Source organism: Thermobia domestica, chromosome 8 (assembly GCF_964235325.1).
Source record: "Thermobia domestica chromosome 8, izTheDome1.hap1.1, whole genome shotgun sequence".
Taxonomy (NCBI): domain Eukaryota; kingdom Metazoa; phylum Arthropoda; class Insecta; order Zygentoma; family Lepismatidae; genus Thermobia; species Thermobia domestica.
In genome coordinates this window covers 8,391,029-8,408,847 of record NC_137461.1, presented here as the reverse complement: position 1 = coordinate 8,408,847, position 17,819 = coordinate 8,391,029, and the positions used below count along the sequence as shown (strand labels likewise).

The 17,819-nt window shown below is 36.0% G+C and overlaps 1 protein-coding gene across 1 annotated transcript in view; it reads left to right on the top strand.

Moving 5' to 3' along the window:
- LOC145692677 (uncharacterized) overlaps nt 1-17,819 on the top strand; it is a 1,521,027-nt gene that overhangs the window by 1,321,279 nt on the left and 181,929 nt on the right. Inside the window, exons 375-377 of the mRNA XM_081768059.1 lie at nt 855-923; nt 7,271-7,336; nt 15,231-15,299. Coding sequence (XP_081624185.1) covers nt 855-923; nt 7,271-7,336; nt 15,231-15,299 — 204 coding nt within the window. The remainder of the gene's footprint in view (nt 1-854; nt 924-7,270; nt 7,337-15,230; nt 15,300-17,819) is intronic.

Sequence of the window (17,819 nt, the reverse complement as noted above, 5' to 3'; positions counted from 1 at the left end):
GTTATTACGAGGCGTATCCGGTAAGTAAGTACAGTTTTGGAAAAAAAAAAATATAGTAAACATATTTTTAAAAAAAACGATTTTATCGTCACAAGAAAGAGCATATCTTACACTACTTTTACCATAGTTTCCACCGTTGTTGAGCCATTTGTCGTGGCGGTGGATCAACTTATCTAGTCCTTCCTCATAGAACGATGCCGCCAGTGTATTTGACACTATATGCCGCCAGTGATGATAACCATTGGTGCACAACGAGTTTCACTTCGTCGGGAATTCGCTTGAAAGCGTTGTCGTAGTGAAACGTCTGTTCTCACGGATTTTTCCATCGATTTTCCTCACCAAGTCAACGTTGACTACAGAAGACCGACCACTCCGGGGCTCATCGTGGACATTAGTTCGACCCTCATTAAACATCCCAACCCACTTTCTCACCATTCCGTCAGTCATTGCGTTTTCATCATAAACATCTTTAATTTGACGATGAATTTCTGCCAGTTTCACATTCTTTGCATTTAAAAATCGAATTACCTAACGAATCTCACAGTCGGTGGAATCGTCAATTGTCTTAGACATTTTAAACTTGCACTGTAAACAGACAACACTACGCAGAGCAACCAAAATGGCGTCAGTTGAGAGTAAACGAACAAGAACGACTAGCGCGCATGCGCGGAATGCCGATCGCAGCGCAGCAACAGCGGGAATGGGAAAGGATGCTTACTTTCCGGATACTCCTCGTATTGACAAGGAAGAGCACTTTATTGAAATAAATAGTTATGAAAGAAAATGTATTGTGATGAAACTGTATACTTAACAATACAAATTCTTGGTTTAATAACTTTTATCTTGATCTGCAGGAAGCAATAAGCGAATTCAAACACTAGTAGAAACTTTACTCAAACTATGGTCAAATTCAACTTCAGAAGGTAAGTTCATTCTATTAACACTAGAAAATAATAATAATTGTATATTTATGTATTGATAAGAGTGGCATCACAGCCAAAACCTTGATTTTGTAACATAAAAGAAAAAAGATATGTAAATAAATAAGTCATGATAAGTACAAGATTTGTCCTAAAAGTAGTAGAACTGATTTTTTCCCACCAAAACATGATGAAGAAGGGGGACTTTACTCAGCTGGTTGGGTGGTAGGGGTTCTTAGTCGCCCCACATCTCCAAGCCTTCACGGAGTGTAGATCGAGTTCAAGGTGAACCCCTTTCAAAGTGCCTTGTCATCTTCACAATAAATCGTTTGTTAGAGCAGCGTTACGCGATGAAGTTTTGCGTCAAAATGGGTAAAACTGCGAGTGAGACCCATGACATGATCAAGGCTACTTGTGGGAGTGGCCCCGAAAAAATCCCGAGTGAGCAAGTCAAAAATGAAATTGATGTTAATAATCTTTTCTGACTGCAAAGGAGTGGTTCACAGGGAGTTTGTACCACCTCTGTGCATGCTGCATTCTACGTGGAAGTACTTGAAAGATTCAGAAAACGAGTCGCCCGAGTCCTTCCAGCAATCGGTGGATCATGGAAGTTTCATCACGATAATGCGCCGAGCCACACCGCCTTTGCTGTCATGGACTATCTGACCAAACATGGCATCACACAGTCTTCCCAGCCACCCTACAGCCCAGATATCTCTCCTGCAAACTTCTTCCTCTTCCTCGACTCTAAAAGGATCATGAAAAGACGGCACCATGGCTCGATCCAAACCATTCAAGAGGCCGTAACGAGGGAGCTGAAGAGCATTCTAGTTTTTGAATTCCATGAAGTTTACAGTGATTGTCAGAGTCGCTGGTAAATCTGTGTTTATGCAGAAGGGGGCAAAGTTTGAAAACTACTAAGTCAATGTGTCAAAATTCTGATTTTTTAAAAATTCAGTCCTACTATTTTCCTGACAAAACCTGTATATTAGACAAAATTTAATAACATGCAAGAAGGAACTTAAAGTATTAATTTATAAAACACAAAAATTACGTAAATGTTAACAATACAATATACTGTACTTGCATAGAATTGTCCTAGAAGGAAAGAAAAAGAAAACATTCAACACTTTAAAATATTGATTTAAATTACAAAAGTTTATTTATAGTAATAATTTTTAATTCTGTACTCATTATTGAGGAAAATAAGATACAACTAAAACCTTCAACAATTGGCCACATTAAAATAAGAAAAAGAAGCCGAGTATAAGAAAAAAGTAATGGAAAATATATATTCCACAAAAATTAAAAACATGACAAATCCCATAAAATTATAACTAGTAAAACACAAACCTTATGTAGAAATTAACGACACAAACTATGAATATCCCTAGAAGAAAAATGACTTATTCATTAGCAATATGATTGAGATATTGATTTTTAATTTGAGGTAATTGTTTGAATAAATCAAGTATTCAAATTTCTTGTTAACCCCCTTGTGTTCCAGGTGTCATTCATTTTCCTATGTGCGAGTTGTAATATCAGGTTTTCATTTACTGTTAAAAGATGGTCTACATCGTTATACAGGGCATAGTTATTGTGCTCACATGAGGAGAGCATTCACATTACTGATAAAACCGATTATTTGCATTGTGGAACATTTGGACTGAAAATGGGAAATTCTGCTGTTCTGAAGGGATTTCATGCTGCTTCAGGTTGCCAACACTGGTCGCTGATAAAAGACTTTTTTTCCTTTTCTGATCTCGAAATAGATCTCGAAGTTTCTCATTGTTTATCGTCAAATCAAACACATGCGTGTTGTATTTCAATACTCCCTTAGGCCTGCATCTACTGAGGCAACACATTTCTTTTGTCTTTTCTGTCAGTAAAGTGCTGTCACCTAAGGAGAAAAAGTAGAACTAAATCTTGGCTTGCAACCACTAATAAATTTCATCATCTCCAGGATTAATACGACCCTTAATAAAGGATACGTTTTCATTACATCCACATGGATATCACTGGTACGCTAGTCATCTAAGGAGAAATAGTAGAACTAAATCTTGCCTTGCATCCACTTACAAATTTCATCATCTCCAGGATTAATACGACCCTTAATAAAGGATACGTTTTCATGACATCCACATGGATATCAATGGTACGCTAGTCATCTAAGGAGAAATAGTAGAACTAAGTCTTGCCTTGCATCCATAACAAATTTCATCATCTCCAGGATTAATACGACCCTTAATAAGGGATACGTTTTCATTACATCCACATGGATATCAATGGTATGCTAGTCATCTAAGGAGAAATAGTAGAACTAAGTCTTGCCTTGCATCCACTAACAAATTTCATCATCTCCAGGATTAATACGACCCTTAATAAGGGATACGTTTTCATGACATCCAGATGGATATCACTGGTACGCTAGTCATCTAAGGAGAAATAGTAGAACTAAATCTTGCCTTGCATCCACTTACAAATTTCATCATCTCCAGGATTAATACGACCCTTAATAAGGGATACGTTTTCATGACATCCAGATGGATATCACTGGTACGCTAGTCATCTAAGGAGAAATAGTAGAACTAAATCTTGCCTTGCATCCAATTACAAATTTCATCATCTCCAGGATTAATACGACCCTTAATAAGGGATACGTTTTCATTACATCCACATGGATATCACTGGTACGCTAGTCATCTAAGGAGAAATAGTAGAACTAAATCTTGCCTTGCATCCACTTACAAATTTCATCATCTCCAGGATTAATACGACCCTTAATAAGGGATACGTTTTCATGACATCCACATGGATATCAATGGTACGCTAGTCATCTAAGGAGAAATAGTAGAACTAAATCTTGCCTTGCATCCACTTACAAATTTCATCATCTCCAGGATTAATACGACCCTTAATAAGGGATACGTTTTCATTACATCCAGATGGATATCAATGGTACGCTAGTCATCTAAGGAGAAATAGTAGAACTAAATCTTGCCTTGCATCCACTTACAAATTTCATCATCTCCAGGATTAATACGACCCTTAATAAAGGATACGTTTTCATTACATCCAGATGGATATCACTGGTACGCTAGTCATCTAAGGAGAAATAGTAGAACTAAATCTTGCCTTGCATCCACTTACAAATTTCATCATCTCCAGGATTAATACGACCCTTAATAAGGGATACGTTTTCATTACATCCACATGGATATCACTGGTACGCTAGTCATCTAAGGAGAAATAGTAGAACTAAGTCTTGCCTTGCATCCACTTACAAATTTCATCATCTCCAGGATTAATACGACCCTTAATAAGGGATACGTTTTCATTACATCCACATGGATATCACTGGTACGCTAGTCATCTAAGGAGAAATAGTAGAACTAAATCTTGCCTTGCATCCACTTACAAATTTCATCATCTCCAGGATTAATACGACCCTTAATAAGGGATACGTTTTCATGACATCCAGATGGATATCACTGGTACGCTAGTCATCTAAGGAGAAATAGTAGAACTAAATCTTGCCTTGCATCCACTTACAAATTTCATCATCTCCAGGATTAATACGACCCTTAATAAGGGATACGTTTTCATTACATCCAGATGGATATCAATGGTACGCTAGTCATCTAAGGAGAAATAGTAGAACTAAATCTTGCCTTGCATCCACTTACAAATTTCATCATCTCCAGGATGAATACGACCCTTAATAAAGGATACGTTTTCATGACATCCAGATGGATATCACTGGTACGCTAGTCATCTAAGGAGAAATAGTAGAACTAAATCTTGCCTTGCATCCACTAACAAATTTCATCATCTCCAGGATTAATACGACCCTTAATAAAGGATACGTTTTCATGACATCCACATGGATATCAATGGTACGCTAGTCATCTAAGGAGAAATAGTAGAACTAAGTCTTGCCTTGCATCCACTAAAAAATTTCATCATCTCCAGGATTAATATGACCCTTAATAAAGGATACGTTTTCATGACATCCACATGGATATCAATGGTACGCTAGTCATCTAAGGAGAAATAGTAGAACTAAGTCTTGCTTTGCATCCACTAAAAAATTTCATCATCTCCAGGATTAATACGACCCTTAATAAAGGATACGTTTTCATGACATCCACATGGATATCAATGGTACGCTAGTCATCTAAGGAGAAATAGTAGAACTAAGTCTTGTCTTGCATCCACTAAAAAATTTCATCATCTCCAGGATGAATACGACCCTTAATAAAGGATACGTTTTCATGACATCCAGATGGATATCACTGGTACGCTAGTCATCTAAGGAGAAATAGTAGAACTAAATCTTGCCTTGCATCCACTTACAAATTTCATCATCTCCAGGATTAATACGACCCTTAATAAGGGATACGTTTTCATGACATCCAGATGGATATCACTGGTACGCTAGTCATCTAAGGAGAAATAGTAGAACTAAATCTTGCCTTGCATCCACTTACAAATTTCATCATCTCCAGGATTAATACGACCCTTAATAAGGGATACGTTTTCATTACATCCACATGGATATCACTGGTACGCTAGTCATCTAAGGAGAAATAGTAGAACTAAATCTTGCCTTGCATCCACTTACAAATTTCATCATCTCCAGGATTAATACGACCCTTAATAAGGGATACGTTTTCATGACATCCAGATGGATATCACTGATACGCTAGTCATCTAAGGAGAAATAGTAGAACTAAATCTTGCCTTGCATCCACTTACAAATTTCATCATCTCCAGGATTAATACGACCCTTAATAAGGGATACGTTTTCATTACATCCACATGGATATCACTGGTACGCTAGTCATCTAAGGAGAAATAGTAGAACTAAATCTTGCCTTGCATCCACTAACAAATTTCATCATCTCCAGGATTAATACGACCCTTAATAAAGGATACGTTTTCATTACATCCAGATGGATATCACTGGTACGCTAGTCATCTAAGGAGAAATAGTAGAACTAAATCTTGCCTTGCATCCACTAACAAATTTCATCATCTCCAGGATTAATACGACCCTTAATAAAGGATACGTTTTCATGACATCCACATGGATGTCACTGGTATTTTGCAACGGAGTATTTTATGACATCCACATGGATGTCACTGGTATTTTGTAACGGAGTATTTTATGACATAAACATGGATGTCACTGGTATTTTGCAACGGAGTATTTTATGACATCCCCACGGACGTCACTGATATTTTGCAATGGAGTATTTTATGATATAAACATGGATGTCACTGGTATTTTGCAACGGAGTATTTTATGACATCCACATGGATGTCACTGGTATTTTGCAACGGAGTATTTTATGACATAAACATGGATGTCACTGGTACCCAAGGGGCTAACCGTTAAAATATTTTTTATATATTAGGATGCCAATCAAATTATAGTTAAAAGAAGAAAGTCAAAAATGTCTAGGGTTATAAGATGGAGTTGTGATGTACAATAAATCGATTACATCAATCTTACAATCAATTATACTGTAAATATTTTTTTTATCTGCTGTAAAATTTATTCTTTCAACAAGGGGTATTAAATTCCTATTCCATATCAAAGTAATATATTCTATGTGGAATCTAACATAAGCACAATATAGAACTTTACAGGATAAAACATTTTAAAGTCTTTTGCAATCCATTTAATAAGATTTAAGTTCCTCCTTACCTTTGATAAAACATAATCAACATGTTCATTAAGCAATAATTTATTATCTATAGCGATTTCAAGATTTTTGGTAGTTGAAATCAATTCAATTTTATGATCGCTGATTTTATTGTGATAAACTGATACATTGGTTTTTCTCGAATATAATATTGTTTTAATTTTGTTTGTATTCAGGGATAGTAAATTGTTTTGGGGATATTCAAAAATTTAGACTGAATACCTGTCAGATTGCATACATCTTTAACGATACGTTAAAAATTGAGAGAACTTAACTGAAAGTTTTAATACATCCACCGTGCAGCTAAAATCTGATACCATCACCTATGATTTGCTTCAGTCTCTGCAGAACTCTTCAAATCATGTTAAGTAAGTTCCAAAAGGGGCTTGTGAGGACCACATATCACAATTTATTTTTTACCAAAAACAAGAGGAGTTCTATAGCGACAGCATCATATTGTTGCCAGAAAAATGGCAGTAGGGCATCGAAACAAAATGGTACACGTGTGATTTCATAATGTTATTTTAAAATAAAATAAATGTCTTCTCTATTTTGATCAGCAAAGGCTCAATATTTTCTAGACAACCTTATATACTACACTTTCAGTTTTAATATTAATAAAATTTCACGTTTTCACAGATCAAAAGGAAGTAAGAAATGTAATATCTCAAGTGGTAAACGAAGTGAGTGAAATACCACTCTCTGGTAAGTACTGTTATTATATGAGATTGTTTTAATTTTAGGTTTTAATTTGGGTATGTGTAGTGAGAGATATAATAATTAAATTTTATATATTAAATTTAAAAACAGCTCTAATAGAGTTAATTTTTTATGTGAATTTATGTGTTTGTGAATGAACTATTTTATGCATTTGGTAAGCTTAGCATAAATAGATTTTTTTGATACATACTTGGTATGTTTTGATAAGAATGAAGCTTTTATTTTTATGCTATTGATTGTTGTTTAGCTTTGACCCTGATGTGGTTTTAGTTGTTGACGAATTATAACCTTGGAGATAGATTATTGATGACTAGTAGTTTTTTACAAGTCATATAGTGGTTATGATGAATTTTTATTGTTTTGGTGGTGTTAAACTTGATAGGAGTTGTTATGTTTATGATGATGATAGATAGATATATTTATATTGATTTAATTTTATGAACTATTTAAATTGCATTAATTTTTGGATTTGTTGGAACTTTTTTTTTAATTATTTAATTTTTTGTATTAGGATTTTTGTTGAGGTTGATAATTTAATAGTTTGTGGACGTGACGTAAAGCCACGTGCAGTAATAAAGTATTTTGAGTAAAATTAAATTTAACTTAAAAATAAAATTTAAAATTGGTATTGCAACAGTACATTAATTACTCCATAAATTGTGAAAATTTTGAATACTACATGCAATTATCTCTACAGCTGATTCTGTTCTTTTTTTTTTTTTTTAGCATCAGCCACATTTTTTGAACAGCTTAATATATATCGGATGTTTTAAAAATGGCAACCACGGACTTCAAAGCACTATTCTACAAGTCCAAATAAAGCAAAGAATGTATATAATTGTATACCGTTCGGGTTTTCGTTTATAGACACGAATTGCACTAGGTGGCAACATCGCAGATAAAAAAGAACGGAGAATAGGTTTACCAATCCATCAAGTAGTTACATCGATTCTTTCCAGATGGCAGTTAAGTCGGCAGTTTAACACTAGCACCACTTATTAGTAAAGTAATCGATGTAACTGTCTGATGGATTCGTAGAGAAATGCTAATGGTTTCAAGTTAATCTGCAACGTTGCCACATAGTAAAACCTTTGATTTCCTATAGCGGCTGGTCAAGGTCCCGGAGAGTATACCATTGTATGATATTTTTGCTCTATTTTGACCTGAAAAATAGCGCTAATTTGTCCGCGGGCGACATTTTTACAACACCCTATATATATATATATATATATATATATATATATATATATATATATATATATATATAGGTAGATAGATAGATAGGTAAATATAGGGTGTTTCAAACAACACCGACAATGTTTGAGAGGTGATTCCTAACACTAAGACAATACAAAAAGTATAGACTAACCTGGGTGCACAAATGCTTTCTTGCGGAGTTATTAACTAACTAACTAACTAACTCTATGGCCTATGGAACCCGGAGGTTCAGTGCCGCGTTCACAAAAGCTCTCCACTGACTTCTATTCTTAGCTAATTGGATCCAGTTTCTACTTTGTATTCCTATCTCTGCGAGATCCATCTTAATATTATCCTCCCATCTGCGCCTAGGTCTTCCTAATGGTCGTTTTCCTATGGGTCTACCAGTCAAGACTTTAAAAGCGTTTCTACTTTCTTCCATTCTAGCTACATGACCTGCCCACCTAAGCCTCCTAGACTTGACGACCCTAACAATGTTGGGTAAACCGTATAAACTATGTAGTTCCTCGTTATGAAGCTTCCGCCATTCCCCATTCTCGTTCCTCTTGGGTCCGAATATTCTTCTCAGGATCCTGTTCTCAAATACTTTCAGTCTATGTTCTTCCCTCAGAGTAAGCGACCATGTTTCGCAACCATACAGAACAACAGGCATGATTATCGTTTTATATATTTTAAGCTTCAAATTCCTCGACAGAATTCGCGACGACAAGAGATTTTGAACCGATTAATAACACGAATTCCCTGCTTTTAGTCGACATTTAATTTCTTCGTGAATATGATTTTCGTCTGTTAATATTTGAATATTTGAAAGTATTCACTTTATCAAAAGTATTATTTAATATTTTAACGCCTCCACAATTTGCCGTATTACGGTCCCGACGCACTTCCATGTATTTAGTTTTCTCTGCATTTACTTCTAAACCCATGTCCCTGCAAGCGTTTAATAAGATCTCTGCATTTCTTTCTATTGTTCTCCTATCATCCCCTATTAAATTTACATCATCAGCATATGCCATAACCTGGTGAATGCCGTTCAACTCTAGGCCCTGGTTGCTATCTTTGATTTTCCTTATGGCGTATTCCAGCACAAAGTTAAATAATAATGGCGACAACGCATCTCCTTGTTTCAGGCCATTTTCGACGTGGAAGCTCGTGGACAAAAATTTTCCTACCCGGACTTTACTTTGGGATTCACTTAAACATATCTTAATTAATCTAATTAGCTTTCTCGGTATTCCAAGCTCTGTAAGAACGTTGTATAATGTTTCTCTCCTAACCGAGTCGTAAGCCTTTCTAAAATCAATAAATAGTTGATGTACCGGGGTATTGTATTCCCACTTCTTTTCGAGTATTTGGCGAATGGTAAATATATGGTCGATAGTTGATCGATTTCGTCTAAATCCGCACTGATAATCTCCAATAATTTCATCTGCGTATGGGGTCAATCTTGCTAACAGAATATTTGAAAGGATTTTATAGGATGTTGACAGAAGAGAAATGCCTCGATAATTATTACAGTCAGTTTTGTCGCCTTTCTTGTGAATTGGAACAATGATTGACTCTTTCCACTCTTGTGGCAATTCTTCCTTGTTCCAGATAAGGAGAATGAGTTTGTGTATCTTGTTCCACAATTTTTCGCCTCCAGCTAAAATTAACTCAGCCGGAATTTCATCTACACCCGGAGATTTGTGTTTCTTTAATTTCTTTATAGCGGCTTCCACTTCTATTCGATTGGGTTCTGGAATATACGGTTCTGCGGTGTGTATCTCCTTTTCTCCACGCACATTAGTTTTTGGCTGCGTGTTCAGCAAATCGTCAAAGAAATCTTTCCATCTATTTAAGAGGCTATCCGTATCAGTGAGAACTGTTCCGTCAGATTTCTTTAATATATAAGCACGAGGTTGATAGCCTTTCTTAAATTCGCTGATCCCCTTATACATGTCCCGAACATTCTTATTTTTACTATTATCTTCAAGTTCCTTAATTTTAGCTTTCAAAAAATCCCGTTTCTTTGTTCTAAAAGTTTTGGAAGTTTCCCGCCTGATATCTGCGAAATTTTGTGTAGTTATTTCATTCGGATTTTGTAGCCAGCGTAATTTTGCCTGTTTTCTCTTCTCTACTAGTTTAATGCATTCTTGGTCGAACCATGGTTTGTTCCTACGTATTTCCGCGTGTCCTAATTTTTCTATTGCTGAACTTTTAATGCTATCTCTAATTTCAATCCAAGTATCCTCAACACTAGTGCACTCCGAGTCTTCTAAAACCGAGAATCTATTCGAAACTTCAATCTGGTATTCCTCTCTTACCTGGCTCTCTTCTAATTTCTTTAAATTAAATCTCTCCGTTTTCGGAGATTGAGTATTACATTTATTCAACGATAATCTCTCCCGTATTATCGCTGCTACCAGGTAGTGATCTTTGTCACAATCAGCCCCTCTAAACGACCGGACGTCAATTATGCTAGATTGTCTTCTTCTATCTACTAAAACGTGATCAATTTGATTATGTGTTTTTCCGTCTGGTGATGTCCAAGTGTATTTATGAACGTCGCGATGTGGGAATTTTGTACTCTTCACGATTAGGTTTTTGGATGTTGCAAAGTTCACGAGTCTAACACCGTTGTCATTACTTTCCTTATGCAAACTTTCGTTCCCTATAATCGGTTTGAAAATATCCTCTCGTCCTACCTTCGCATTGAAATCCCCTAATAGAATCTTCATATGGTATCGCGGGAGTTGATCAAATATCCGTTCCACTTCTTCGTAAAAACTATCTTTTATATCGTCACCCTTATCTTCAGTTGGAGCATGTACATTTAAAACAACAATATCACACCACCGTCCCTTAAGAGTAATAAAAGAAAGTCTGTCAGTAACAAATTCAACCCGTTTAATTGCTGGTAATATTCGTTTGTGAACGAAAAACCCTGTTCCTAACTGGTGATTTTTATTTCCTTCCCCGTAAAAGAACGTAAAATTTCCGGAATTCTCAGATCCATTTCCTTCCCACCTAACTTCCCGAACTCCTACTAAGTCCATCCTGTATTTCTCTAACTCACTCGTTACCGATTTTAACGCGCCTGCCCTATAAAGACTTCTAATATTCCATGTTCCAAATCTCATGTCCATTTTCTTTTGCTGATGTCGTGCCAAGTTATCAGTCCTTGTCCGAGGCTTTTGTGAATGTTTCTGAACAAGTACCCTTTTTTACAGGATGAGGGTGTTAGCCTTACCCAAACCCCCAAGCTGGAGGACCACTCCTAGTCGTCTGTCCGCGACTGCTTATTCAGTATATTCGCAGCTAACCTCTATATCTAGAGGCCTTCTCCTCGATCCGCAACCTGAGGACGCGCCATGCCGTGGTGACAGGAACCCACAGGCTGCTGAAAGCATGAAAAAATGAACTTTAAAGGTCTATCGCTCCAATACTATGGATCCTAACGTAGCCGGTTCAAGACTTCACTTTGAAACTAGTATGCATCCTATCCAAATATTTATGTTTCAGAATCCTGCAGTACTTCCACAACAATTTTTATGGAGGTAGTTGGTGAGTACTTCAAATTATGTGCCCGTAGCTAAACTCCCTTTCTAAAAATTGTTGCGTAAATACCGCAGGGTTCTGAAACATTGATTTTTGGAAAGGGCACATTTTAGATCCTAAGTGAAGTCTTGACCCGACTACGGTAGGTCCCATAGGATTGGAGCTATGGACCTTTAAAATTCATTTTTCCAAGTGTTCGGCAGCCTACAACTCCGAAATTAAGCATTTGTGCACCCAGGTTGGCCTATACTTTTTGTATTATCTTTGTGTCAGGAATCACCTCCCAAACGTTGTCGGTGTTGTTTTGAAAAACCCTGTATATAAGGTATTTAAACTTAATTATAGTTACTTTTAAAAATAATGAATTTCTTATTTAAATTTGGTTTATTCATACTCTGAAGATAAATGCTATATACATACGGAAAACAACATTCTGGTTTTTAAAATATTAAAGGTTCACTCCACACCATATTTTACATCGTGTTCCAAATTTTATTAGAAACTGTTAAGGAAAAGATAAAGTTGATAATACCAGACTATCTAATCTAATCTATCTATCTATCTCATATAAATAAAATAAAGAGTTTCTTTGTGTGTTTGTCTGTCTGTCTGTGTGCGGCCTGGGGACCAGACGAGTGGACCGAGAATTACCAAATTTGAGTCAGGGGTTCCTTGGCCCAGGCCCCACATCAAAATGAAGCCCTTTTTTAAAATTTCGAACGAGGGGAGTCTAAGGGGGGCGTTTACCGGAACCGGCTTCGGAACCAGACAAATTGACCGAGAGTAACTAAATATTAGTCACGAATACCTTGGTCCAGGCTCCAGACTAGAGTTACACTTTTTTTTGTCAAAATTGGAACCAGGGGGGATCTCAGGGGGCGTTTACCGGGACATGTAAAAGTAGTAGTAAATAGCCGATATTAGTATTAAATCCATAGTTTTCGCGGTCGCTGAGAGTAACGATGATACTCCTAGAGGCGTTGACTTCCAAATACAGCTCCTGGGCAAAGCATGGGTATATTCAACTAGTTATAGTCTATGATATTGAACAGACTGGTAAATCTACCTGAAAACAATGAGCTACGTTCTTTATTACCTTTTGTCAAGTGATTTCAGTACATTTGGTGATGCATGGTGACCTACGAGAAACGTTATAATATTATTTTATTGATACAAACTCTCGAAATGGATACATGGGGAAGGTAGAAGAGGCTTAAGCATGACGATGATTATATCATTGCCATGAAGTCGAAGTCAGGAAAGTATGAAGCTTTTACCTCCAGACGCTTTTAGGCCTTCAATGCCTGTCTCAAAAGGAAGACAACTTTGTTTTTCTTACTGCTCTACCGAAATTTTGTATCGTAGTCACTGAAATGATACTTTTTGTAGTATTACAGTTTCAGTGCGTGGATGGTATATATATATATATATATATATATATATATATTCTAAAATAAGTCTGAAGAGTAATATGAGGCTGCAAGATCTTACTAAAACTTCAGTTTTCATGTGATAAAGCACTTGTCGCATCGTGGGGATGAGTTTAAAGATTCTCTCCTGGTTTTAAAAAAAAAAAATTCGTGTTCAGCCACGTTGTCACGATGTGTTTCACCTCAACATCTGAAGCAAAGCGACGGTCTCCTAGGTACCCCTGCAAGTGCGGGAATGGGTAAAAGTCGCTTGGAGCGAGGTCCGGGCTGTAGGGTGAGTGGTCGATGATGTCCCAGCAAAACTGCTATAAAAGCGTGGTGGTCTTCTGGCCACTGCGCTCCTCGTCGGTGACGTTTTCTCTGTACTAACCGTAAACTTTCGACACCATTTTGCTACATGCTGACGAGATATTACAGTCTCTCTGTAAATTTCTACCACCTGCTTTTGAATTTCAGCAGCGGTTACATGTTTCGCCCATAGAAATCGAATAATTGAACGGACTTCTTCGCGAGACCAGTTTTCCAAAATAGTCGCAATTTGTGTTTACATACAACTAGCGCCATACAACTAGGTGGCGGGTGGCCGAAACTCTTGGACAGTTGCCAACTCCATGTATTAAAATTACCGCGCTCGCTTCATTCCTCTGTAACAGACGAAACTCCAGATATACTTGCCTTGTAACCTTGGTTTCCGATCCTCCCTTATGTATATATATATGTTGAATATGTTTATTTATACCTGACATTTGATTTTCATATATTGATTGTCAATAAAAGAAGCCTAAGATATTTGAATTTGTTTTCTGACTTGTGTACTATATTTTAAACTTGTAAGTTTTTAATTTATTAATTTAAAGTTCTATTAGATATTTCTAAGTGTTTTCTATAAAGTATATCTAATTGTTTATTCCATGTATGGAATAGAATATTAATAATCTAGTAATAAACAAATGAAAGTTTTCTTTCAATTCATTTCTCTTTTTCATTGACTACAGACTTTGTATTTTAAGTGTGCCCCTGCTGGCACTACTGCCGATGCATTTTTCCCGTACCTCCCTCGAGAGAAGAGGGACAAATTGCTGTGGCTGAGATCCTTCAATGGTTGGATGCGGCCAGAGTTTCCACCAGGGATGTACGCAGGAATTTATTTCGGGAGGGGTCTAAAGCGTTTTGGGGGGTCCAAATATAAGTTGAGGCTAAATTATATGAACATTTCTAAAATTGCCCCTAAAAGCGGACCACATTTAAAAAGTCGGGATTTCGGGGGGATCCGGACCCCCAGGACCCACCCCCTGCGTACGCCCCTGGTTGCCACATTGAATTACTTCACGAGCTTCAGTATGCATTGTTTTGGTATCAATTCTACATTATCTACGATCTTCACTCGCCAAGACCAACCGATTGAATGACAAATTAAGAACGCAGCTGAGGTAATTCACTTCTTTCCTCAAAGCAAAAGGGAGGGTTTCCTCCGTAAGAGGTTGGCGGGGAAGGGGACGAAGTATGTTTCACATATTTTCCGAGGAGACACTTGAAATACAAAGGCTCTAGCAAAATCGTTGCTGACTTAATATTGGCAGATTTTTTAAATTCTTTTAATACTTGAAGAATGAGTGAACTTTTGCGATTTCCAGGAGTATTTTACAATCAGCTGATCTTTTAATTAATTTTCTTTTTTTCGTATCGACCAGAAAAAGACGACCAGGAAGCACTAGCGAAAGTATTTATGGAATTGTGGAACATCACTAAACACTATCCAAGTGAGTAAACTTTTAATCACAATCTAACACTTTATACTGTTATAATACTTAAAGGTTTCTAACGATGTTGACTTGTAATTTCTACTGTAAACTATCCTTCATATTCATTTGATTAGTTTTTTTTCAGTTCCATTAGAAGAAAATGTAAAGTTTATCGCTTTTTATATATTTTACATCAAAAGTAACTTAAAAAGAAGCAAGAATGAAAAGTTTATACCTATCATATTCTGCTTATCGATAACTCAATTATAACATTACAGTCACTATCACATTATTTATTTTTTATTTTTATTTATTTATTTATTTGCAATACATAATTTTACAATTTTTCACAAGGAACAACCCTTGTATAGCTAGACATATTTATAAAACGAAAGAAAGAAAGATAGAAAGTGAAATCTGACAACATTACTATTTTTTGTGCGCAGTTCTGTACATTATGACAGTTTGTCAACGGCTTATCAGATGAAACTGATAAAACCGGAAAAGTGTGTGCAAATTCATTGCAGTCCTTTTACTTTGGAGATTAGATTTATATAATTACTCAAAGTCAACAGTAATAATAATTAATAACATTTCAAGATGGTCAAGTTGAAGAATAAGGGTGCACACGGACAAAATCACATAAAATGCTGTAATGAATCAAACAGGTCCATTACAGGTTTTTACTGCAGAGGTTATATCCTAAGGCACTTACTGGAATTGAAGGTTTCGGATACCGATACGAGTTTTTCATGTTATCGTAGTGTCCACACTGGGTCGCGCAATCTGCTAGAAAGCATAGTAAAGTTCTATGTTAATTACTCTACACGAAATCTCAGTCATCGAATATTATTATTATATGGTAAAAATGATTGATATGATAATTCAATACAATAGATCTATGTTACCCGAGTTGTGCTAAATTTTGACAAATGCCTGATCTTACTTCAGCTGCATCGGATTTTTGATTAAATAGTTAAAATAGTAACTATTAAAGCAAGTACCTGACGTGATGACTGGTAGTATGAAGTAATTTTAACAACACATCATAGCTATTGTTTTGTGTGTAGTTGCAAAACTACTTTGTTTACAAAAATATTTTCTTTCTCACTAAGTAAGGATGACTATAGAAACCAGAAACTCTTTCTTTAAAGTTACATAAGAATCAATGAGTGGAAAAACAGTATTAGTCCAAAAAACGCATTTTGAGATATTTGCAGAAATAACTTTTGTTTGCAAATGTCATAAATATAGTCGATATTATGATAATGGAAGCTTTTTAAAACTGTTATCCTAACCGATAAGAATGTCCGTATGTGCCTAATTTGCTATTTTAAACATGTGCCAAACATTTTAAATAAAATATTAATTATTTATTTTATTTATTTATTTGACAATCACCAGATACATCTCAGAGGCCATTTTATACTGGATATCTAACAACAACAACAATTATTGCGGGACATGTACTATTTTTCCACTCAATTTCATTTAATAATTTTTTTATTGTTAATAATAATTACAACTACAATATAGAAGCACTATGTTATGAAAATAAATTAAACTTCCTTGATATTAAACAAAGCAACAAAAACAGTATTTAGTAAACAAATCAATATCCGAGTACTCAAACACTTGGAACATGTGAAACATTCAATAAACACAAAATGTTACGAAATTAGACCCCTTCATCTTCCTCGGAAGTTTTCCAAGTAGATATTCCATCGTAGAAGGGTAATTCTTCATCAGGCACATACTTCACATCAACTTCTCTCGACTACTCACCATTGTTCGTAACTTTCAAACTATCAATGTAATAACATACCCAGTGGCGTATTTACGATTTTGTTTCGGGGGAAGGCTTTGCTACCTTTCGGGGGGGAGGGCTTTGCCTGAAAATGTAAAAATTCTGCAAGATATTTCACATACTTTACTATAGTAAGTAAGATTTCGGTAGGGACTTAAACCGGGAAGACTCCCCCCCATAAATACGTCACTGAACATACCCCATTCACCAGAGAAATCATAACGGATTGCGCAAATGGCGGAGTAAGCGTCAACACATACAAAGGTTTAGTTTTCAACCAGAAGCTCTGCACTCCTAGCGCCATCTGAAAGCCGGCTTATACGTGAGAGGAACAGTAGTACTAGTCCAAGACAGATACTGCTTTTCCACTCATTCAGTACCATGGCTAGCTGCTATTAGTGCTATAATGGGCGAGGGCTTGAAAATTGTACTCTTTTTCATTGCAACGTGTAGTTCTATGTTTTTAGTCTTACTTTTTGCAGATATCTCAAAATGGCTGATTTTAGACTAGTACTGTTTTTCCACTCACTAATTCATTCACCAAATTAGTTATGTATTATATTCTTTTTAAGCTGCTTTCTATAGCATATGCATTAAATTTTACAAAGTACGCGAATGAAGAACATTAAAAGTGAAAATGCATGTTTAAGATTCTTTAAAATATTAATGAGCACCTTCATAGCCAAATTATTGGCACATGCGGCTTCGCTGTGCTTCGTCCCCGGTTCTAC